The sequence below is a fragment of the Mercenaria mercenaria genome, chromosome 13 (assembly GCF_021730395.1).
Source record: "Mercenaria mercenaria strain notata chromosome 13, MADL_Memer_1, whole genome shotgun sequence".
Taxonomy (NCBI): Eukaryota; Metazoa; Mollusca; class Bivalvia; order Venerida; family Veneridae; genus Mercenaria; species Mercenaria mercenaria.
The window spans coordinates 65986335-66013731 of NC_069373.1; the positions used below are offsets into that span (position 1 = coordinate 65986335).

At 35.0% G+C, this 27397-nt stretch overlaps 1 protein-coding gene across 1 annotated transcript; it reads right to left on the reverse strand.

The window, feature by feature from the left end:
- Positions 1-7101: 7101 nt before the first annotated feature.
- LOC123558482 (uncharacterized) lies at positions 7102-10248 on the reverse strand. The gene is made up of 4 exons (XM_045350361.2): positions 9807-10248; positions 9016-9207; positions 8577-8651; positions 7102-7863 (listed from the first exon to the last, which is right to left on the reverse strand). Exons 1-4 carry the CDS (start codon positions 10107-10109, stop codon positions 7117-7119), a joined length of 1317 nt encoding a protein of 438 aa, XP_045206296.2. The 5' UTR covers positions 10110-10248; the 3' UTR covers positions 7102-7116.
- Between the last annotated feature and the right edge of the window lie 17149 nt (positions 10249-27397).

Genomic DNA, 27397 nt, shown 5'->3' on the forward strand with positions numbered 1-27397 from the left:
AGGGATAACGCATGTTTTTTCGTGTTATAACATCTGCAGAATCCCGAGGGATTGGTTGGTGCCCGAGTCCGTTAGGGCGAGGGTACCCATGAGGAAGAATTGACCTCATGACCGATATTGCAGAAAATCGATATCAGGGGAGACAACAGCTATATGGTATTGGTAACAGGTGACCGGTATTGCGATGTCGATATCTATTGCCTCAGGGTATTGTCACCTGGATGTTTATTTCAATATCAAGTGTAATAAAAGAGAAGGTTTTTCATAAGATAATTAAACAAGCTTAATTGAAATGTCACTGGAGTTACAAACTATGGAAAAGGGATTTTTCATTAGAAATAAAACAAGTCATTTTTTATCAAAAGAATGTTTAATATGTAATTTTCTGAACCATAGCATTTTTAACATGTTATTTTATAATAATCAAATTAATTTTTATATCAATATAACATATCTATCAGCAATAAAAACCATATTTTCATATAAAAATCATATTTTCATACATATTCTTATATAAGAAGAATGTATATTTTAACATGTTTTCGAAAAACAATGTAACAAATCAGGTGAACATTGCTATCTGTAAACCATTTAGATTCGAGTTCAGGGGCGTAGTTGGCATTTTATAAATTGCAGGCCCGATGCGCCGAAGAAGCGACTTTGGTAGTGGGGTATTGGGGTATCCTCCCCACGAAAATTTGGAAAAACTAAGAGTGTCTATATATATATATGGTGCATTCTGAGCCATTCTGGCGGAATAATACCAATGCTAAGCGGGGGAGTTTAATTCAATAAAAACACACAAAAAAAACGATCAAAGTTCAGTTTATGACTAAGTTATCATAACTAAGTATAACTGACCCAACATCAGTATTATCAGTTCCATATCAGTAACACTGTGAGTGATATAGGTTTTTTATTTCTTTTATTAGCATTCAGCAAAACAAAATAAACAGAATTTGATTGTTTTGACTGGATATGGAATATATCACATTGACAGTTGATGCAATTAAATATTTTCATGAGCAGGTAGCGCGAGTTATTGTATCAGTTCTCGATGTGATATTCCATATCCATTCACAACAAACAAATTCTGTTTATTTTTTGCTGAATGCTAATAAAAGAAATAGCAAACCTATATCACTCACAGTGTGACTGATAAAAAATATGTTCCTGTATTTTGTTGATGGATAAAATGATGCGAATGAAATTGTGTATCGCTCTAGCACGGCTGAGACTTAGAACGTTGAAGAATCAGAGTTCTGTGAATTGCTCTACACAATATACTCCCTGTTTTCGTACATTAGACATCAAAAGTAACAGTAGATATATGGTTATGTTTCAAAATATTTGTGTCACTGAAACACTGTGTCATTCTATGATATATTTTATTGTACAAATGCCAAGACCCGCTCACGCCAAAGGGGCCTAACACTATGGCAGTTTGGGTAACTGCATCTAACTGCTACACACGTGAAAACATCGAATATCCGAACCGTGTGCAAAGCTGTCACTATGATTATTTATTTATTTATTTATTATTCATTTAATATCCTCCACAACGTCAAGATTACATAGGCAATGAATGGAACGTTACCTAGCACGTTAAAAGTATACTAGGTTTTTTTTGGTTTTATCATAATTGAAATCTTCGTCATTAATTAATGCATTGCGTCTGCATCCGCATTTTGGTAAGTTTTTGATACCTCGCACTTTAAAGGCATACTAGGTTTTTTTTTACTTTTGTTGTAATCGTATTTGAAATCTTCGTCAGTGTTTAATTTAATGCATTGCGTCTGCATCAACATTTTGGCAAGTTTTTGATTAATGTATCTATGCACACATTGCAAACGTTTAAAGTTTTCTCACGGGAAAGTTAACATTTTTTAGTCATTAAACATCTAATTTTGGCAAAATGCAAATTTAAACTGCGCAAATTGCTAAAAGTACGATTGATAGATGTTATTGCAACCATTAATAAAGCCTTCGATATCACGTAAGCAGTCACGTTTTTCTTACGCGAGATAACGGAAGACTATCAGTTCTATTCTCCCACTGCTCTGTTTTATTGCATCTTATTGATACTTGAATAGCAGTCAGGCGGGTGATCCTTTGTGCAAACAGATTCCGACATGCCCAAATTGAGTATACCGAGGTTCAATGGGCAAAGTGATATGTATGTATGTTTGTAGAAACGAGCGCTCGGTAGTTGCCGTAGAAACTTGCATGCACAACAGAATCTCGCTTTTGACTGAGTATCGCAACTAGGGGTTTGTGGCAAAATGTTTCGCCTGAAGTGGTGGTCTAAATCTAAAACATTCAAACATCCAGTTAATATACATGTACCGGTATGCTGAAATTTAGTGTCAATTAAATATAAATCATTGGCTAAACTTTTTGTAATAGCAGCAAATATTTATACTGTGTTTAGCTATACATGCATTACGTCTTATTTTAAACCTAGGGCATATAGTACTGTTAATACAGATAAACCTGTTACTTTATGTTTACCTCAACTATATGTAGTAACTGTTCATATTTTCAAATATGAAAGTCTTTAGCTTGTATCCGCTTGTATCTTTGTATGTTCGAAACCTCGCACGAGGTGTCTATTTTTTCATTTTTCATTGTGAGGAAACCATCAGGTTGGCTTTCTGAACAATTTATGGCTTTATCCAGGTATCAGTTCATGGCGTAAAGTTATGTCCGAAGGAGACATCCGGGGTCTGCCTCCCAACATTAAACACTGTTAAAAGCTGGACAGTTCTTTTGAGACATAAACACGTACTTGTAAAAATTACAGTTGATGATTTTATACTAAACCTCTGAAACTGTTTAGGGTTTACCTACATAATTGTTTTCCATGGCATTAAAACACTTGCTTTACTTTCATTTTTTGCTTGTTTCTACTTAAGTTTGTCACTTAAGCAGACAGAATTTTTAGTTCTTGTGAGACATATCTATGCGATTCACAATATATGTTCGATATCAAATGATATGTCCGTACTCCCTATATAAGGTTTGTTCACTTTTACGCTATAGATCACAATAATCCAGATGCCACTGATCATATGAACTGCAAACTGCAAAGAAGATAAGTATGATATATGAAGCAGTATCAGTATGCCCAGCTTTGTAAGCAATGTGTAATTTAGAAAGAAGAAAAATACACATTTATCGTTCGAAGGTGTTGCCACCGGCCGTTCCTGTGCGGTTCCCACTGTGTTCCTTTATTTGTTCGTTATGTTCTCGCTGACAGTTTGTGTCGAATTTGAATTGTACGCACAGGCGTATAGGCATACGCGCAGATACGCGCCTGATAGTGACTGATTCATTACCTCCTACAGCCTAACCCCGCTGACCCTTCGATTTTTATTGCATATTTGGCATTTTTATCTTTCCACTTTCTCGGATAATCTGCAGGCCCGGGCCTGCAGTGCCTTATAGAAGCTACGCCACTGGAGTTAAAGGCAAATATCGATGAAGTCTTTTTTTTTTCATTTTCAACCAAATCTGAAATGTAAATGACCCTTAATCTCTAGGAAAAAGGAGGTTCGTACCCCTAGACACTTCCTTTTATATTTATATAGCACTAGCATTGATATTTTTACGGCGTCTCCCATTTATAAAATACGCTGTCGTTGAAAAATAAAATCTGACATATATATTTAAGAAATATGATCTGATTTTACATTTGTTTTAAATAACGCTGTCTTTAAGTATAATATGTGTAAAAGACCTAAGTACCACCCCCCCCCCCCCCCCCCCCCCCCCCCCCCCCCCCCCCCCCCCCACAAAAAAAATCGAACTATGTTTTATATGGTTTTATAACTTTTACGGCCATAACACATTCTTGTCAAGTCACAAAATACAAATAAACTTGACGAATATTATTTTAGAATTGACATTTTAAAATTGTCTGATTGACATGTATTATACCTGCTGCCACTACCACATCCATTCTTATGTCACAAAAATACATACGTAAGTTTTTTTTTTTTTTTTTGTTTTTTTTTAACAGCTGTTTACAATTTATAATTACACAGGTGTAGGTTTTGAATTTTTTATTCTGAAATGGTTGAACATCATACGTATATCAATTCAGTAATCCTTAACATATTGGCAAAATAGGAAGTTTAATGAATTGAATGGTATGTTTGTAAAATTAAAAAAAAAAAGATAGTGGCAATTAGGGTGGTACAGGTATTTTGCCGTATTCAAGCAGACATTACTCATTTTAATATAACTACACATATTCCACCAATATAATTATGAAAACTGTTTGCAAAATAAAAAATATGCGAAAGATTAAAATCGCATGATAATTATACCTTGTACACGCCATGTACCCGGATAATCCTAACTCTGTTCAGCGACCCTAACTCAGTGCCAACATGGCTGACAGAAAGACGATGTATGTAGTTAATTTCCTCGTCTTTTTTCATGTTTTTATGTGAGTATGCAATATTAGCGTACAACTTTTGATAGTCATAATAGCCTGTATTGATAACATGTTTGTGTACTAAATATTTCAATCGAAATTTCACATTATGTGGCTAGAATTCATTAAAATGTACTCAAAAATGTCTTCAAAATGAACATGTTTTATGTTTCTAACTGTTTTAAAGTATCAGAAATTGCAGTAAGTCTTTACTTATTAAATGTATTAGTTCCATAAATATCTCTTTGACAATGTTTAACAGTATCAAAGTTTGAAATTGATTTTTATAGCTTAAAAATTGTATTGATTATGAGGTAGGTTTAAATTTGGGGATAATTCCTAACTGGTATAGGAAACAGTGCTGGATAAATACAAACTTAGAATGGATAAACACCTAACCAAACGAAAACGGCTGTTCGTCTGTGCTTTTTTATGGACTATTGATGCTCGAAGTTCTTTGATCTACCCACCCCTGCAGGGATATGGGATTCCTTTGTCCAACTTATCCGACCCGTGATTTTTTGCCGGCGGACAAGTGCATTTTTCATTCTGTGTGTCCGCGGACAAGCATACTTTTTCAGGTATAAAATGAGAAAACATAAAATATCATTTAGATTGTGTGTTGCTTCAAGTGTATGGAGGTGATAAAGATAATGGGTTCTTTGACTAGGTCTCGCGCACACTGTAACTCGGTGACTATGATAAAATATCAGAGAAGATTTAGATACAAGAAGATTTATTTAACGTCGGATAAGTATAAACATATAACACTAGCTTAAAGCTATTTTCCGACAAACACATGTAAATAAGCTCAACATAAGTAAAACAGCTGTAATAAAATGCAAATATGTTAAAGCAAATAAAGCATCTGGCTCAAAGTAGATAAGAAACAAATCACAAATTATCACATACATGTTACAGCGCATTAAAACAAAATAGCACATAGTTACTTGCAAATAAAAGGAAAAAAGTAATTTACCACATACAGATTTAGCACATTTAAAGCCGCATAAAAAGGATTAGCTGACACTACACAAAAATAAGAAGAGTCACATTTTACAACATGCATTTAAAAAAAAAAAAACATAAAAGAAGAAATCATATACATGCTAAAGGGAACATAAGAACTATTTAAAGTAGCTGAAGAAAAATACTTGCATCATCAGCATATAGCATTCTGTACCTAAAACTAAAAAAGGAAAACAAGGGTTACACACAGAGAACTAAAAGGACATTTTAAAGACATCAGAAACGTAAACAACTTAAAAAAGTATTATGACAAGTTTGTAAGTAGAATTCCAACTGCTGAGACAATAAGTCACTGTCAAAGAAAATATATTTGAGCAAGTAGTCAGCCAAATTAAAATCAAAAGCACACAGAGATCGCAAGTATGACTAAAATAAGTCGGAACGTTTTAAGAGTCTTTCTCTGAATTCATCTGGCTTTGCACCATTGCGTGGGCAGTGTTTCGGGCATGACCCCAAAAGATCCCGAACACTGCTTACGCGATTTCAGACTTATAAACGTTAAAAGGCAAATATTTCAACAGCTTATTTTTTTTTACCACAGTTATGTGATATGCTTTTCTATTTTGTTGTCCTAAATAAAGAACTCGATCTCTAGTCTATTTGCGCTTTCATGAAGGTTTAATATTACAAATCAGAGCAAGTGAAATTTGACTATGGACAAGTGCATTTTTAAGTGTCCGTGGACAAGTGAAAAATGTAAGGATACCCACACCCCTGTCCCGTCAGTCCATGCATCACTCCCCCCACCACACCACACACACACCTTTCTTCCCTATTTACCGCCTGAAAAATATCATATTTAATAATTAATCATAAATCTAATCCAATTTAAACAATATCAAAAATATTTCATTAGCACCTCTATAAAAATCTCTTACACTATACGATATACAAGATTTAAAACAAACAACATTCTTCTGAAACAGTGTGCGTGTGTGTGTGTGTGTGTGTGTGATGGAGGGAGAGAGGGTTGGGGACTACAGAACTTCGAACATCGGTGTTATTAAATAATTTCTTATATAAATATAATAATTTTGACTTTTATACTGAGTTATTTTTTTAGGGTTTATCCAGATTATTCCAAACATTGCTATTTGCATAATATTAAAATTATGAAAAAAATATTTGGCTGTAGTGGGCATACATATAACATCTTGTAAAATTAATGACAAAGTTTGAAGACAATACCGCTTATAAAGTAATGTTTACAATAATCAGACCATGTACATGTCAACTCATTCATTTCTATAGAATACTAGTCAGTTAGGTGTTTATCCGTCACGCAATTTCGTGTAAGTTAGGTTTTTATCCATTCCTTATGTAAACTGAGTTCGGTTTTTATCAAATCAAAGTTAGGTTTTTATCCCTTTTCTCGCAGTCCGTACATTTGAACATGTATTGTGTCAACATGTAGTGGGTTAACAACATAGGGTAAACGGGCCTATAAAGCAGTATATCTTTGCTTTCAAACAACAAAATAGTCGAGGCATCAAAAGCATAGAAGTATTTTTAAAGATTTTTTGTAAAAATTTTCATTGAAAAAGTTGCATTGTTCGTCGTTTTTCCACCTGAAACCACAAGGATTGATATATTTAACATGATACATTTTGAAATAAATATATACTTGATCGATGGAGGTAGATATATCAACAGAAAATTCCTTTATACATTATAGAACCATTAGGCGCAATGGCAACGAGTACTTTGTACGTTGTATGAGATTTGTAAGATGAGAAAAGATTCCCTTGTCGTTGGAAATTTCTTGGTCTCTGGGAAAAAAATTCTGTGCAGTCGATTATGCATCTTAGATTTTTGTACTTTTTAAAACAAGCTGGCATTAATTCCCTGATTCTTCCACGATCCGCAAACATGAACTTTTTTAACGGTAACATCTGCTTGTATAAAAACTGAATCCAAGTCAGAATTATCTGAGAAACGTTTGCAGCACTTGTTCCAAATCTGTAAGCTAAATCCTGATTTGTATATCCATTATGCAAACGCATTAATGTCATTAAAAAAGCATTTTTTGGGGAGATGAGAAGCGACTCTTTATTCACTGACTTGCGATTCCAATATTTTAAGTGTGGCAGAGCTGGTGCCAGAAATTTCCACAACTGAAGTAGTTGTAAATATGTTAATCCTGTGAAAAACCTGCTTTTTTTGTCATCATTTTCTAGTTCCGAAAAATCGAAGTCGCAACGCACTTGTACTGTTCGCTTTACATTTGTGTCTTTTGTTAATGTTTGTGAAATTTCAAGTTTGGACTTTAAGTTTTCATTTTCATTCTCTAAAATTTTGTTCTTTATTCGAAGTGCTATCTCTTGGGAACTTCCTGCTTCCGTCTGGGAACTTTTTGTACACAGTTTTCTTGCGGTAAAGATTTCACTGGAAACCTGAAAATAAAAAGTGAAACTTTGTAAAAATAATATAAAAACAAAATCCTTCAAGGGGTTCAAGAGTTACAAAGCGGACACGAAACAAACTGATATGACCTTTGACTCCTAAGTGTGACCTTGACCTTGAAGTGAGACATCCTAAACACGTGCTCTGCACGTCGTCCCAGTGTGGTGAACATTTGTGTCAAGTTTCCTTGAAATCCTTCAAGGGTTTGAGAGTTACAGAGCGGACACGAAATTGCTAATGGGCAGACGGACGGACGGACACCAGCGTCATAACATAATATGTCCCTTCGGGCATATCATGATCAAGTTACATTTCAAGCGAACATATTAAAGCAGCACCTCTCTAGGTGAACATCAAATTATTCTAAATTTAGAAAACGTTTTCACTGGTTTAAAGTATTATTTGGAATACCAATGTAAACAAACTTCTGAAAGATAAATAGAGAATAATTTTATGTTTCAGTGTAAGATCTAACTATTGGTCACAAGTGAGCATCAGTCTGTCAGAATCCGTGCTGTTTGCTAACGGTTTCTCTAACTGCAATAGGTTTTCAAAGCAAACAGTACAGATCCTGACCAGACTGCGCAGATGCGCAGGCCGGTCTGGATCCATGCTGGTCGCAAAGCACTATGTTGGTTTTCTCATGACGTGGCTCATATTTAAATAAACTACTGAAAAAAAATATAATACTTCTTCTACATACCCGCGCGTCAGTCATGTATGGATTATTGTATGGCTGCTCATTTTCCTCGTCTGGGATGTTCTCTTTGTTATCAACCTAAAAATACATGTGATGGATAAATAAAATAAACAAAGCTGGTAAAGGCGGTATAGTCTACAGATCAGGAATGTCATTCTTTCCAAATGTCTTCATGTTAAATATCATATCTGACATTGTAAACCGACATCATACAGAAGTGTCCATATCAATCTGTAATTCATTATAAATGTGTCACTGTCACTGTTATTTAAATTGACATGAAAACATGTCTTTTTATCTAAATTGGTGCCAGGGAACGGAAACCGGTAGATAAATAAATAATAGTCTTAACAAGTTAACATTACCCGGTGTTGGACATGTTATTCCTCTATTTAACCTTTAATTTCTATTGTACCTAAATAGATAACTTAAATACATGTACCTTTTCACTCAATGACAGCAGAATTGTCGCAATATCATGATCATCTGTCTCTTGGCCATCCGGTGTGTTGAAAGGTTGTTGTGATGCTTGATTATTATCTGACCTAGTCTGTTTAAGGACAGTGTTTGGTGATTCTTTCAATACCAGACGCCTTTGTATCCGTCTTCGTGGTGTCTTCTTAATCCGTTGTACCTATAAAAAAAAATATATTTTTAATAGCCATAATCATTCCAAACTGAATGTAAAGTGATCTAATCAGTACTCCCGATCAATCCGAAGTTGAAAAATCAATTAAGATTATGACTGGCAGATTATTTCTTTTTCTTGCCAGTCTTACCTTCAGAGCTGAAAATATGAGCCGTGCCATGAGAAAACCAACATAGTGGGTTTGCGACCAGTCTGGTCAGGATCCATGCTGTTCGCTAACAGTTTCTCTAATTCAAATAGGCTTTGAAAGCAAACAGCATGGATCCTGACCAGACTGCGCGGATGCTGGTCGCAAACCCACTATGTTGGTTTTAATAATGAGACCTCAGTTAGACCGACTTTACATTCCGATATTTTACTTTGTCTACCAAGAGTATCAACCAGTCAAAAAAATATCGTATAAATGATGTTAAATTATTGAGTACAATCATTTGGACCATGATCCTGTCAGCTAGTCAGTGGAACATTAAAACAGTTATTCCCTGGTCCTAGTCGAACTAATCCGACGTATACAGTTTGTTTTATATTGTGACGGTCAAACACCCCCTTTTTCATAAAAATGTTCTTTGAAACTTTAAACTTACATCATATTTTGTGGCGTTAGCCGGGATCGGATCCGGGTGTAAATCTGTTGGCCCATTTCCACCTACAAAATGTAGACTGCAGATATAAGTGTCTTTCTTCACCCAGGTCTCATCAAATCCTACCCTGCAACAAGCCTTCACCCATCGCTGACATTTTTCGAAGTCTTTTCCTGGCTTAGGAAATCTGATGAAAAACACATCACGCATTTCAGCTCGGTCCGGATATCTAGAGTCACTATTACACGTTCCATATGCGCAATGTTTTGTTGCACCTATTTTCCTCTTCCTCTCACTACTATCCATTGTCACAAACTTTGAAATTTAGTTAGAAATTGCAATACTGTCAGTTTTCACACACCGTTCTATTTATTTACACTGTAACCTTTGTCCGCAATCGGTGTTACACGCGCGGTGCATTGTGGGATATCGATCAATAAAGTTCTATTTTTAGAACGCAAACAAGTGCTATTACACAGAAAACAAAGTTGTATCGGCTTTACATCCGCCATGTTGACACTGAGTTAGGGTCGCTGAACAGAGTTAAGATTATCCGGGTACATGGCGTGTTGTAATTACAAAAAGAAAATGCCCGTAATTCAAAACGCAACTATAGCCTTATCAGTGTAATAAACGTCTGTGTTGTTTTAACGTTTCTTATTTAGAGGTAATTGGCAAGTTTTATTACAGGTCCAATAAAAAGGATTTATGCGTGATGCATACAACATTTTATTACTTCTATAAACTATCATTCAGTAGGATTACAGTATAGAAATTGCTTTCATGTAAAATTATCTTGAATTGAACATGTACAATAAATTATGAAAGTAAGTTAATCACGACGACATTTATGATAACTGAAAAGATCATGAAACCAGGTAAAATTTTCACGAAAACAAAAATATATCATTAAGTTACTGAAGTAAAATTCAATTCTGCTTTAAATGCAGATATTATTTACATTGCAAAAACATTCTTGTACACAAAAATACTCCGGACATATTTTCCACCTTTGATTTGATCAAGGCGGACCTTGAATTTATTTACTAAAATCTATTAAGTAAAATATATACAAAAAATTCTATATTTTACCTTTTTGTACTGTAACTGAGTAGAAAAATAGCGACAGTTTGCATTTGTGATCCAATGGCCGATAGAAAAGCTATCTCTTTTAATGTTTAATTGACATAATTGGCATAATTGACACTGATATTTAAATGTATATGAAATAAGGTGAGAACAACAACATAGGAAGAAATGCGCATCTCTTTCTTTTTAGAACCGAAATATTAATTGCAATATTTAATTGCATTTCTTATATTGTTAATTTGTGATATTAACACAAAATGAATTACTCGCGAAGTAAATTACATTAAATGATTAAATCATTACTTTAACCTTTTGATCACAATACCGCATGTTCACGCGGCATAATAATATCGTCTGCTTATGACGCTACAACAACAACTTCGCGCTGAAGTTAATTTTTCTTCCAAATAAACCGTCTGAGAACGAATCAAATTTTTATTTCACAAAAATGAAATAAATGTCATTCAAAAGATAAATTCAATGAGAGTAGGAAATTTTTTGCACCTAAGCTTTCATATCAATGGTTTTATACCAAAAAATGCTTTGAAGAAACGCATGTATGAGATTTTTGCACATTTTATATGGAAAAAAGAAGGGAAAAAATGACGAAATGATGGCATTAAACTTCATGTGAAGAACGAATCAAAAATTAAGATTAAATTTAATTAAAAAAAACCTTGTGATGAATCAAATGTTGAACTTTGGTAATATTTTTGCATCTAAGGTTTCTTATTTTTAGTAATTTTGTTATTAAGTAAAATGTGTACATGCCCTTCTTATTTCTATATAGAAAATCTGACCGCTATCGATTAGTGGCCGGAGGAATATTCTTCGGTATGCAACGTATCCCAAAGGATTATGTGGATGTTATAACACGAAATGAACATGCGCTAACGCTATTCTAGCATAAAACGCGTAAAAACTGATAAATGAATACAATGTCACTCAACGTCATTAAGTTTCCACGAAATGCGCGGGAATGTCCGAGTTGTTTTTTACGTTGACGTCATTTCGTTTTGAATTACCCGTTTTGAGGCCGAATGACGTTTACGCTTTGCCACAGAACGCGCATAGATAAAAAGGTGTTATAACAGCACGCGAGCGCGAGAATCTCTCTGTTAACACACGTTTTCCCTCCTGTTAAAACACATCCGAAAAGTGGCAAGAACATCAGTTTTATGCTAGAATGTTTTGTTTTATTCCAAAATGTACCTTTGAATGATACAACCGAATATTTCTGAGCAATCTGGTGGACTGTAAGGATTCCCGACTGAGGCATTGCCTTATTTCATGTTATAATGTTTACCATGTAGGGTATATCTGTAACCTAATGGCATTTTAGGGCCCATTTTTATGTGAGATATTGTGACTAAGCTTAGTACATACATAGCTTTCTTGGATAATGATGTAAGGCATGCGTTCTATATTTTTTGTTGTTTGGATCAAGGCGAGGATTATTTTTCATTAAAAATAGAAAAATGGTTTTCTCCTTATAACTTCAATTTGGAATGAGTACAGCAGATCAAACCTAGTAAATACATGTAGGCAACTTTCATAGAGACCAATGTTTTTGTTTCATTTTGGACAGTTAAGGTCAAGGTCATTATTACTAAATATAGGAAAGTGGTTAACGTACTGCAGTTTAGTAGGGAATTGGTAGCTTTCAAAGAGACTGAAATTCGTCTACGTTTAAGTGTTTTTTGTAGGCAGATAATGCTTCTTAGAGGGTGAAAATCTTTAACCCGTTCGGCGGAGTATACCGATTCACTGAATTTGCTTGTGATTTTGCATATTGCAAAACACATTTAGATGTATATGTTATTTATATAGAATGAACTCCTAGTTCTAACGTTACGTTTATGCAGTCTCAGTTTATTCAAAGTTCTGATTATAGGAACTAACATGCCTGCCTGTGTAAGACGGGCTTTTTCCTACCACAGAGGGACAGTGTGGAATGAAAAACCGAGCGTTATCGAGGATTTTTATCCAAGAAGTCCCCAGGGTTGGGAAAACAGCTGTCTTACACAGGCAGACATGTTAGCCTATTACGTTCAAAATAAATCGTGGTGACAAATAGATTTGGGTATTTCTTGGCATTGTTTATATAACTTATCACGTCATAATAGTGCCAGTACAATGTGACGTCACCTAGGTGCACGCCATTTTAGAAGGGAAAGACAGGAATATCTATCCCAGGCGCGTGCTCGCACAAATGTATACATACTTCCCCGCTGGGTAGACAAGAAATTACATTAATGCAACCTGTTACTTCCAAGTTCTGACGTTACGTTAATGCAACCTCAGTGTCTTCCAAAATCTGACGATACGATTATGCAACCTTATCGATTTAAGTGCTTTGATGTAACATTTTTTTGTAAAAGATGTTGTTGTGTTTTGCAGATATTTATTAATGGGTTTTATGTTGCCCTTTGTGCATAATAAACCTGTTTATTTTTCATGGATCCCTGTTGGAGTAAGGAGGTCGCGACGAGAACAGTATTTTAGTATTTAGTCGTGCGCTAGTTGTTTCCTTTGTATTTTGAACGCAATTTGTAATGAAAAAAGCGTGAACTTCGTTTTTGGATTTGCCACGTTTGCTAGACTCTTCCACGCGTTAAGTACTACATATTAACGACTGTTATGACGCGCCAGGTATAAAATTAGTGAAAAATAGCAAACGCTGATTGGCTGAGTGTATATGTTGAGCGCAAATAACCAATCTGCGCTATTTACCAAACGCGCAGCGCATATAACAAATTTTTGTACGTTGGTTATATGCGCAACGATTTACCAATCGTTGCGCAGGATAAATTTAACCTGCCCGATTTACCAAATGCGCAGCGCAAATAACAAATGTAACTTTATATATCAGAAATTTGCATTTCGTGTTTGATAAATCATGCAGTTGGTCAATTTATTAATAAATATAGATGTCAAATGCTGAATATCTCGGTACTTAAATTAGGTGTCATAAATTTGTTTCTACATCAGTAAATTCACGGCAGTCGGTCACCAGGTTTCAATACCTCCAATCTTATACAAGATGCAATAAAACCCAAACATGCGTGAAGGTGTGATTTCCTCCAGCTTGCATACGTCGTCCCCTGGTATGTTTTAGGCTATTTTCATAATTATCTACTTCACCCGAGCACACACTTAGCAAAATATCGTTTTTATTATATTGAAATATCTTGAAATTTCCCAATAATATTCTTTCTACCAACGGGAGCATATCTCTCAACATGTCTAAGATAAAAGATGAAATAAAAAAGTCACAGAATTAAAAGAAAATTCTTACAGATCTTATCTATATTATTATTATTATTATTATTATTATTATTATTATTTTATAGTACAAAATCGATTGAATAAAAAGTAGGCCTTTGATTACAGACTAAAACTGTAGAGTTTTTTTACAAATCTAAATGGATCTATAATGTTACACCTGTAACTTGCTTGGCAGGTCGGTCCTGCGCTAATAGCAAAGTTTGAAATTACACTGTATTTCAAACATATTCCATTCATAAAACATACTATTTATGTAACTTTCAAATGAATACTGTAGAAAAATGAATAGAAAAAGAGTGATTTCTGTCATAACGAGAACGAAATATTACATTTTTTATCCGCGCAAGATGTGTGTCTGCGCTAATAATAAATCTGGAAATTATTCTGATAACTTGAATATCTTTTATAAATCATATTAACTTTTACTTTGATTTACGATTACAGACTAAAACTATAAGGTTTTTTTACAAATCAAAATGGATCTATAATGTTACACCTGTAACTTGCGTGGCAGGTCGGTCCTGCGCTAATAGCAAAGTTTGAAATTACACTGTATTTCAGATATATTTCATTCATAAAACATACTATTTATGTAACTTTCAAATGAATACTGTAGAAAAATGAATAGAAAAAGAGTGATTTCTGTCATAACGAGAACGAAATATTACATTTTTTATCTGCGCAAGATGTGTGTCTGCGCTAATAATAAATCTGGAAATTACTCTGATAACTTGAATATCTTTTATAAATCATATTAACTTTTACTTTGATTTACGATTACAGACTAAAACTATAGGGTTTTTCTCGTTGTGACGGAAATCACGCTTCTTTCTATTTTTTTCTACTCCGAAAACATTTTTATGAAGTTACATAAATAGTATCTTTTAGAATTGAAATATGTTTGAAAGATCAACGTCAGTTCAGAAATTGCTACTAGCACAGGAACAACATCCAGCGCAGGCTACGGATGAAACATTATATTCAGATTTTCAAAAGCTACATTTTTAGATTGTAATCGAAAAACGAAGTAAAAGTTAAAATGGTTTATAAAAGATATTCAAGTTATTGGAGTAATTTTCAGACTTCTATTAGCGCAGGACACACATCTTGCACACCTACAAAATGTAAAATTTCGTTCACATTTTGAGGAATTTTATTAGTTATTCATTCTATTTATCTCACTATAAAACATTAAACAATTATATAAGTATAAAAGATCCGTAAGTTCGTCTTTTAATTCTGCTTATTTTTGTTTTATTTTTAATCTTGGCCATGTGAAGAGATATGCTCACGTCGGTAAAAAGAATTGCGCTTTTTCAATATGATGAAAAGAAAAGCGATATGGTGAAATGTGGTAAGTGTGTGGCAATTCAGTCTGTTATGTAAGTCTCCTTTATGTTCTATATTCGGTATAAAATGACTGCGTGTGATCGAATGAAGTAAAATACTTTAGTTATAAAAAGAATAGAGAGGACGATGTGGCTATCCGAAGGAAATCACACCTTCACGCATGTTTGAGTTTTATTGCATATTGTATCATATTGCGGGTATTGAAACCAGGTGACCGACTCCCATGAATTTAATGATGTTGAAATAAATTTATGACACATTTTTAAAACCAGGATTTGCAATATCAGTCTGTAATTGTTAAACAATGTAAAAGTTAGCATGGTTTATGGCAGATATGCATATTATCAGAGTAATTTCCAGATTTTCTATTAGCGCAGGATCGACATCCCGCACAGGCTACGGCGTTTAAAAGTTAAAAAAAGTATAAAAATAAATAAAAAAATACTTGTGTTATTAAATATACTTGGGATATTTTGTATCATTTTAATGTTTTTAACACCTATGACAAATGACTCTTAATACCGTCGTCAACAGAAATTTATAGGCCATAAACTACCAGGGACGTGAGAATCTCATTGAAATTACCGTATAAATACGCACATTTACTTTAAAAAATGTTTTTCTGTTTCTTTACAAATTCACACCTTTACGCGTGCCTGATCACCGTCAGTTTTACAATTTTATGTAGGCCTACAAGTCTGACACTCTAATGATATTCAATTTTATCGGGAGATATCATCCATATGTTAAAAGCGCAGACTCATTTACCAAACGCGCAGGACAGTTGCCCTGCGCATATAAGAAATATATAAGGTTGCCCGATTTACAAATCGTTGCGCAGATAACAAATTGGTTATTTGCGCTGCGCGATTTACCAAATGCGCAGATTGGCTATATGCGCGTAACATATATATCGATTTAAACGTCACGCAGAGCTCCCTTTTATTTTAGATCTTTTTTTGTCGGCTGCTAGATGGAATTTACAAAAAAAAAAACATTAGATATTTCTGTAAAAAAATAAAGAAAGAAAGAAAAATAAAAATAAAGAATGTAACACACCATTCAGTATCCTTAAACCCAAAAAGTTGAATGTGTTAGAAAAAAAAATGATTGAGATACATTAGTAATTTGACCCACTGGATACAGTGGATATGGAAAGTCATTAATTTATGAAGTTTTGCAGAAGATTTCAATTAGTTATACCTAATTACAATTCTCTCATCAATACTAGATACCTGCGAAGAAAGAGAAAGATTTATGGTAAGTTACCAGTAGATCTAGATTTCTATACCTATTCTAACTATGGGATGCGAACTGGTCCAAAACTCTCAGAAACCGCATCTTGCGGTTTAAAAGCGCATCTTGCGGTTTATAAACCGCAATATGCGGTGCCTAAAACGCAAGATGCGCTGGAACAGTTTTGAACCGTTTGTGCGTGAAATACTAAACCGCATCATGCGGTTTACCCGCCTTTAACCGGATGCAGTATAGTACGATAGAGTATTGTTTTTCTATCGACCAATGAGAAAGCTCGTTATTCATTTGAGCGCGATTTGCTAAAAACTGAAAAAAAAAACAACAGCCAGCTAATATCAAATAATGTCAAATTAAAGTAATGGACATCGGAAACTTTCTGAGTTCGAGTTGTAATGGGATCGATCAATATGTCACTAGAAGTGTCACAGTCTCAAGATGCTTTAGATAGCGCCATTGTCCGGTTGGACGCGTTGATTAGAAATGTCAACAGAATGACTGTAGCCTATCCCGGATTAGTCCAAATAATTGTACTCGAGAGTTGAATATCGTCATACTTTTTTGACTGGTCGATACCCCCCTCCTCTAGGTAGACAACGTGAAATATTAGAATGTAAAATCGGTCTACCCGAGGTCTCATTATTTAGACTAATCCCGGATGTGCAAATATTTTGACCGACTTGTCAGAAGCCATGGAAGTAGTACAAGAGTTAAAAAGGTTTATAGATTATAATTGGGTTTTTTTTTCTGTCAAACTGAATACATGGTGAGCGGGTAAGAAACCCCCTCAAAAATGCCCTCCAGACCCGGAGTCTAGAGGTCCGGTTACCGGACCTCTAAACAACCCGTACTGGGCAGGCTAGAGGTCCGGTAATCAATATACGTATGTACTATTATAAACTGTAATACAGTACCAGCGTAAAAGGTAATTGCTGGTAAGGTAATTGCTGGTAAAAGATATGATTAGTTGTCATAAAGTTGCCTTTATTACGTTTATTTTTGTAAATATTTTATGTATAATTAGCTCTCACTCGAGTTCGGTACATATTGAATATGAAATTTTAACAGCGATTTCCGGTAGTCACCGTTATTTATTTCCTCTCACTGTTACGCGTTTTGAAAAAGTAGCTAAAAATCCTATATGACAATGGGAAAATCGGAGTCTATTATGACAAAGAGTTATCACTTGCAAAGGCCGTGCAGTCTGTAGTTCAAAGCTCAAATTATGATGTCAAAGAAGTAATCTTGAAACGTTATGAGCGTGTTCCTGAGGCAAATAGTACCAAATGACCCATGCTGAATTTGCCCGAGTTAAACAGCACTTATTTGATAGTTTGAGTACCTTAAAGAAGATTGTTTAATTTATTATATGCTGAGACAGCTAATGTTAACTTAAGAATTTAAAAGGTGTATTGGCACCGAGGCTTCATCCTTTTAACAGGAGGTGCAAAATTGTTCCACAATTTCTTGCACTTAAAGGTCCACGCATACAAATATACATGCACGTACGCACGCACGCACACGCAAAGCAAAGCAAGACGGTGCCCAACTAGTTTGTTCTTTGTGCCCACTTGTTTTATTTTTTGTTTACCGCTTTGTTTATGTGTTTCTTGATTATTAGATCCTAAAGTGTGAGGTTGTTCACTGTTCAAGGTTTCTGACCATTTCTAAACGATGTTCCCATTTTCAGCGTGCCTTTTGTCTGTAGAGGTTTATATGTTATATATATATATATAACACAAATAAAAAAGAACCCGGAACGGGAACAAAATATCGTAAAATTATAAAATGACTTCACACGCTCGCTTAGTTTTTCTTAAATTTTAATATAAAAGTCACAAACTAGTTTCGCCGTGAATGGCTCATATATGGTCAGAAACCTTGAACAGTATACATATAGAAAGTCGCATATTTGGCATTAGAAGTAAGCACACATTTAAAATTGGAAAAAGTCCCATTTTTTAAGCTGGACATTTTTCCAATTTTTAAAAACTTATATTCGTGTAGTACACTTTAAGTCTTACAGCTTTAAATATATCCATAGTGCCTGTCTAAAACAAATTATTTCTTGCATACCAGACGGGGATTTCCGGTATTTTTACCGGTGCTGGAAAAATCCGTCTTACACCCCGGGGTGTAAGATGACTCTCGTGCTTTAAATGACGTATTACGAACTACATCTACGTAGAAGATTTATGTAGTTATTTATATTTTATTTCGAAAAACGGAATAAAAATTCAATACCTTGACAGTTCCTCTTTGTTCCTGATAGTATATTTCCCGACTCAAAACACGTTATTTTACTAAAAATTCGTAACGTTACGCTGCAACTGATAAAACAAAACCGGAACTAAATATTGTTATTTCTTGCCTACCTAGCGGGGAAAGTATACATTTGTCCGAGCACGCGCCAGGGATAGTTATTCCTGTCCTTCCCTAGGGAAAAACCTTGTCTAAAATAGCGTGTAAAAAGGTGACGTCACATAGTACTGGCACTATTGTGACGACACAAACTATATAAATAATTTCAGGAAATACTAAAATCTATTTGTCTCCGCGATCTATTTTGAACGTGATAGGCATGAAAAATTATCTAACACGTCTGCCTGTGTAAGACAGCTGTTTTCCCTACCCTCGGGACAGCATGGATAAAAAACCTCGCTAACGCTCGGTTTTCCATTCCACACTGTCCCTCGGGTAGGAAAAACCCCGTCTTGCACAGGCAGGCATGTAAGATCCTTATATTCTTGCCTACCTAGCAGGGAAAGTATACATTTATCCGAGCACGCGCCGGGGATAGATATTCCTGTCTTTCCCTAGGGAAAAACCTTGTCTAAAATAGCATGCACTAAGGTGACGTCACGTAGTACTGATACGATTGTGACGTCATAAACTTTATAAATAATGTCAAGAAATACCCAAACCTATTTGTCTCCACGAGCTATTTTGAACATGATAGGCAAGAAAAATGATCTAACATGTCTGCCTGTGTAAGACAGCTGTTTTCCCTACCCTCGGGACAGCATGGATAAAAAACCTCGCTAACGCCTATCGGTTTTCCATTCCACACTGTCCCTCGGGTAGGGAAAACCCCGTCTTACACAGGCAGGCATGTAAGATCTTTATAATTTTTACACCCCAGGGTGTAAGATTACTCTCGTGCTTTAAATGACGTATTACGAACTACATATATGTGGAAGATGTATGTAGTTTTTTATATTTTATTTCGAAAAACGGAATAAAAATCCAATATCTTGACAGTTCCTCTTTGTTCTTGATAGCATATTTCTCGATTCAAAACACGTTATTTTATCAAAAATTCATAACGTTACGCTGGAACTGATAAAACAAAACCGGAACTAAACAGTGTTATTTGTCTTTGAAACGTCATGACGTCTTTCCTGTTTACAGACGTTGATTTCCCGCGCTTTGTTTAAATACGCTGCTATAAGAAATAGTTCTAAAAAGAAAGCCGTTCAACTGTTTTTATTTTCATTATTATATCTTGATATCGGTATGCAAGAAAAAGATTCTGTCACTGGTTATAGGTGCAGACTGGAATATCCGGCCCTCGGCTAACTGTTTAGGCGGTAACTCGGTAGGAACCTCGTCATCGCCTAAACAGTTACCCTCGAGGCCGGAAATTCCCATCTGCACCTATAACCAGTGAAAGAATCTTATAGTCTTATCCTTTATGTTTTGGTTTACCAAATATTGTTCGAGCTCAAAAACTTGACGTCATGTCAATACAACCTCGGTTTCGCAACAACAATTTGTAGACTGTAGTGATGTATAACTCTGGTTGTGTTTCCTGTGCTTTGTTCTTCTGGGAAATCTACCCTTGCCTTTAGATATTTTGTAGTAAAGAGGTTATGTTCAGAATCAGGTCAATTGAAATGAAAATATCTGCATCTGTAGAAATGAAACTGCCCTTTATCGGTCTGCTTAACACAGGTTACACTGTACTTTATTTGAATCCGAATACCCAGTTTGTATTTATATTTTTAAAGTTTGTGCAGAACGAAATTAGATACTGTTATAATATTAAAGTTGCGTTTTGGTGCAGCTATTGTGCGATAGATTACAAGATTTGATTTGAAATGTGACTGATCCCGGATGCAGCGGTAAGTCTAACAAAAGAAAATTAATGCTACGTTTGCAATTAACTTTAAATGGAGACACTGAAGCATTTGACCTAATTTGTTGCTATACAAATATGCTAAAAAAAGAAGAACTGGTTTTACTCCCGGACGTAGCGATGATGCATAAGAAAAGAAAATTTATGACATAATATCATTGGAAGCTATATAACCTAACGAAAAGAAAGAAATGTTAGTGCTCCCGGATGCGTCTAGGATTTCTTAAGTACGATAGTTAAAGATATGATCTAAATCTTTACAACATTCTTCTTTTTTACGTTTTATTCATATTCAGTAGTTTATTATATTACCTGCCTACGCTAAATTATTTTCACAGTTCCACACGTCAGTTAAAAACTCTTTTTGAAGATTTTCAGTCTGATTTCAAAACTATCCGTACTTTTTCCGATTTTCCTCTGTTTATGATTTTTCAAATGTGTTGGAATTTTAAGCTGATACATCGTTTTAGATCATGCACACCACAATTTAAAAACTGTCTTAATAATTAACCATGAGGAAGAATTGACCTCATGACCGATATGGCAGAAAATCGACATCAGGGGAAACAACCGCTATATGGTATTGGTAACGGGTGACCGGCATTGATGTCGATATCTATTGCCCCCGGGTATTATCACCTGGGTGTTTCTTTCAGTTTTAAAAGGTTTTCCATAAGAAATTAAACAAGCATCGATTTATAAGTAATAGTTATTGTTCGAGGAATAGGTCTGCATTGTGTTTATAGACCTGTGAGGAATTTGTGAACCGAGCGAGCGTAGCGAGCGAGGTTTTCAAATCTCCTCACAGGTCTATAAACACAATGCAGACCTATTCCGAGAATGATAACTGACTTACCTACATGCTTCTTTGTTTTACATAGTCCAGATTGGTTTCGGATTTGAAGAACGTGTATGTATGATAAAAAACAAATAAAAGGAACAAGACAATATGTGATACAATTTATCGGATACTATTAATATAACAAAATGCCCAACTTGCTACGAACCTGTAAATATATTTGTCAGCAGTTAAGACATGACATTTTGTATTGCATGAAAATCCGTGCACATTTGGGAAATATTGGGAAGATAATAGTCTCTCTCTGAGATCATCAATGTGTGTCTACTCACAGACAGTTGGGGTTCGGACCCCCACCCACCCCATTCTCCTGCGTCCCTGGTTAAGTTTTGCCAATATTTTCTAGCATTTTACCATGTATTGAGCATAGGTGACGATCATAAAATGCATTTTGTAATATTTCAGCGCGTTTTAAAAAAATGTATTTTTTACCATCAATGCTCTCAAGAAGACACAACGAAATGTGCTAAAAACTGCGCGCACACCATCGAGAAGATATTAAAACCTTCAGTCTTCTTGGTTTAAACATATTTTATTCCCAAAAATATACAAAATTATATTGAAATACAAACATTACATGTACAGTAGATGAAAAGGATTAGAACGAAAGACAAGTCTTATAGAGTTCTTCTCCTAAAATGGACAGATAAATTACTGTTTCGCAAAAGTACAGTGAAGCTTTAAATATAATATCTATGGGAATGTAGTCTAGCATATCAAAAAATCATGTTTCTGGAACAACAATATGAGCGCTAATGAGAGTAGAGAAGTTAGAAGTATTTCATTAAATTTTCTAGAAATATAACAAGGTAAAATAGTGTCTCGTTGAGGTTCAGAAATATTTACAGGAATCTCTTACTTTCAGCTATGTAACAGTGTACATTTGTGAAAATATTGACATTATCCTCGTCCGGTAAAGAAGTGTTTCCATAAAGAAGAAGGTTTTCGTCGATATCGTAGTTCTGAAGGTTATTGAAAAGTTTTTGGCGACAGTCTGTATATAAGGTACATTCTAATAGATAATGGGCATTCGTCTCCATCTGGCCGCATTGACAAAGAGGCGTGGGTGATATATTTCTAAGAAATAGATGTTGATTGAGTGCACTGCATTAAGTCCGTAATCTTGTGTGAAGAACTTGGAGCTTCCTTATTCCGACATAATAGTATTTGGGTATGCAGCGAATATCTTTATTCAAGTAATCTTTGAAAGAAGATAATGTTGTTAAATTACGAACACTATCTGGTAAGAGGTTCCAGTCACGTATCACTGAAGGCAGAAAAGAATTAAAGTATAAAGTGGTCCTGGACGGTATACCACGTACATTGTTCGGATTTCTTAAATCATAGCGATGTTCAGCTGGATGAGGTATTAGAGTTGAGAGATATTCAGGTGTCTTATTTGTGTACATTTTAAAGAAAAGAATGAGTCTATGCTTGTATCTGCGCTCTGACAGACTTTCCCATGGAGATTCTTCATGGAGTTTTTCAAGGGAAACTAGTTTTGTTGCACCAGTAGCTATACGAGCACATTCGTGTTGGATTTTGTCAAGTTGATCTACTTCATAATTTGTACAATTACTCCAAACAACATCGGCGTATTCGAGAATAGGCCGGACGAAGGAAGTGTAGATAGTTTCCAGAGATTTCCGATCGATGGAAAACTTGATTTTACGCATGACGTTGACACTTTTCCATGCTTTGTCTAAAATATAGTCAATATGTGAGTGCCAGCTACAATCGCTGGAAAGAAAGACACCAAGATGTTTGTGTTCAGTTACTTCAGGTATTAGCTGCCCAAACATAGAGAGTACAGGATGGGGAAATGTATTTCGTTTTCTGGAGACAAGGAGTGATTCCGATTTGGAAGGATTAAATATAACAAGCCATCTGTCGGCCCAGGCAGAAATTTTAAGAATATCACTCTGAAGGAGTTCAAATGCCTCACGGGGCTGTTCAACAATAACGTAAAGACTAGTGTCATCGGCAAATAAGTTGATGGAAGACTGAATGTCCATGACTATGTCATTTATAAACACAAGAAAGAGCAGAGGTCCGAGAATCGAGCCCTGAGGGACTCCTGCTTTTATTGTAGTCCATGATGACTTAGTGCCAGGAAGAACAACACGTTGACGTCGGTCACAAAGGTAGTCAGAGATCCAAGCTAGATGGGAACCTGATATGCCCGCAAACTTGAGTTTTGCTAATAGGCCTTTATGCCAGACTTTGTCAAAGGCCTTACTGATGTCAAAAAAGACTGCTCGAACTTCCAGGCCCTCGTCCAGTGATTTGCACAAGATATCATATATGTATGTAAATTGATTCACTGTTGAATCTCCTGGAATAAAGCCAGATTGGACTGGGGTCAAAAAGTCAATGTCTTTCAGGTGGTTGAAGATGTATTTAAAGATCAGTCGTTCAAAAACCTTTTCAAGTGTATTTAGAAGAGAGATAGGACGATAGTTGTTTGGAAGTGAAGAATCACCCTTTTTAAATATCGCACAAACATTAGCTTCTTTCCAAACACGTGGTACTTTACAACGTTGTAGGGATTCGTTAAAAAGATCACAGAGAGGTACTGATAGTTCACGAGAAGTTTCTAAAAGGATTCTATTACTTATACCGTCCGGGCCAGTGGCCTTATCAACATCTAGAGATTTGAGGATATTTTCCACTTCACTTGGGGTCAGAATGATTTCGCTAAGAAATGGTGTAGAAGACGGTAAGCCAAGGTCAGGTGCTTGTCTATTGTCGTCATCGATAAGAGTTTGTTTCTGGAAATAGTCGTTGAGTATATTTGCTTTTTCAAAGTCAAAGGATGAGATTTGATGGGTAATGGGGTGTTTTAATGGCGGGATAGAGTTATTTTCAGGTTTAGAAATAAAAGACTTGAGAGTTTTCCACCAGTCTTTGGATGACAGAGAACCATTTTTAAGACTATCTGACAATTTTGAAAAATGTTGAGATTTTGCCTCACGAATTAATAGAACGGTATTATTTCTAAGTTTTCTAAACTTCTGCCAGAGATAAATAGACTGAGATGATTTCGCTTTTCGGTATGCCCTTTTACGTTTACGGATAAATTTTCTAATATCGCTGGTCATCCATGGAACATCAAGAGGGCGAACTTTAACAATGTTGGTTGGGACGTTATCTTTTGCAAAAGATACGATAGTAGAAGTTACATTCTCTGCATATATGTTAATATCGTTATCTTTGCAATGATTCCAGTCATGATTGCTCAAATCGTCACGCAATTTGTCGTAGTTCCCACAGTCATAGTTCCAGATAAGCCTGGTAAAACATTTCATCTTAGGTTTTCTGAATTTCAGAATACCATAGACAGGACAGTGATATCGTTGATCTTGTTGAAGGAAGTGTTCTCCTACTCCTGACTGGATAACATTATCTTTGGTGGATACAAAAATGAGATCAATAAGGGATTCAGAGTGTTCAGTGAAATGAGTTGGTTCATTGATTATTTGCTGAAGATTGTATTGTTGAGTTATAGTAAGAATTTTACGAGAGCTATTTGCATTGAAGGCATTATAGTTAAAGTCGCCTGTGATGAAAATATCAGATATGTTGGACTCTACTGCTAGACCAATAGAATCTTCGATAAGGTTGTTTGTAATACTATCTGCATTTGGAGGGCGATAGAAAAGACCAAAAAGAATATGTCTGTTGTTACAGAGTACTAACTCCAGCCATATACTTTCCACACGATTCAGTTCAAGATCAGGTCTGCGCTTATAGCGTAAGTTGTCCTTTACATAAACTAACACGCCACCATAGGTATCACCAGTGCGATCCTTTCGTTCAGGGTTGTGAAAAGTAGGAAGCAAGATATCATCAATTGTATTTGCATTACTCAACCACGTTTCTGAGAAGGCTAGGATATCAAAACTGCTGAGTTCCGTATAAAGATCATCAAGTTTGTGTTGTATACTTTGAACATTTAGATGCACAAAAGAAAGATGGTTAGAAAAGTAATTCAAAACTGGTAATGCACTAGAAGCAGAAGACGATACTGATGAGTGAGCTGAATGCGGTCCTGGATTTTGGTGAACGTCACCGGCAACGATTAATAGAATATACAGCCATGCAGAAAAATTAGCAGTTACTAACATTAGGACTAAGCGATATGTGAAAAGCAAGTTGGAACTAAACCGTTTTGCGGATACTGACACTTTTCTCCTTGGATGTCTGATTAAATATTTAGTATTGGCGAATGATATTACAGAGGAATACAAAGACCAAGCAGCTACTGAATACCAGTGGATGTATAAAAGAAGAAATATGTGTATCGACAAAGGAAACCGTACTTTCACTTGATATACCGGCATGACGGCCATGTGTCTGTGTTTTATATTTTTATGTAATAGAAGACATACGGATCAGATACAAACACATCGCCGTCAAAAATGAGGATTCATAACACAGAATGGTTTTGGTGGGCTGTGTAAAGTAAGAGAATTCTGGTACCAAGTCTGTTCCTGAGACACATAGAAGTAGAAATAGAATATGGAAAAAGTTCATGATGCTAATGAAATAAAAAATGAAAGTGTGTAACTGTAACAAATAAAAAAAAGAGGAATGAATATATGTGGACCTGCCGGGAGTGATATGAAAGAGTATTTCTTGTATAAGATTAACATAATCTTTCTGAAGACTCAACGTGCAACTATGATTGAAATAATGATGTAACGATACTTATACTATACAATTAATGAAACGTTTTATTTGCTACTGGTAACTATGTCATTCTGAGAAGACACTTGCAGACTTGTGTTTTGTAACAAATAAATGATAAAGTGATGAGGTACAAGTTGACAAAATTTCTCTAAATCTGTATAGTACAAGCAAAACGTTAGTTGGCATCTGTGACAAACAAGCTGTAATGATTTTACATATATATGAAATATAGTATATTATCAATGAATACTTGAGTTTACATATATGTTTTTGTATATTATCAATATATACTTAAAATCTGGTATTTGTGTATAATAGTTGATAAGTTAAGCTAGCAAAATTTGTAAAGTACTATCAACAAATTAGTTTACGCAGTGACAATTTCGCTTTAAAAGGATTTTTTTGTCAAATCTGTATCAGCAAGAAAAACATATTAGTTGGTTGACATTTGTATATTATGGTATATCAATGAATACTAAAAATCTTTTATTCATGTATAAAGGCTAATGCCACTAAGAAGGAAAAGAAGAGTCCTTGTCAAGATTTTTATAGTACTGTTAAACAAGTTAATTGACATCTGTGACAAGCTCGCTTTAATGAATTTACATATATATGTTAAAGTATGTCATCAATGAATACTGAAAATCTTATATTATGTGTAACAGCTATCAACAAGTGAATTGACAGCTGTGACAAGCTCACCTTAAAAGAGTCTTTTCGTCAAAAAATGTTTGATACGTAGATTGAATTGACACCTGTGACAAACCCGCTTTAATGAAAAATTTACATTTGTATAATGTAGTTTATTAACAATGTATTCATATATATAACAAATGACAAGCTAAGCCAATACGACTTAAAAAGAAAAGAAGATCAAATTCTTTATGGTACTAGCTACAAGCCAATTGACAGCCTTGACAAAAT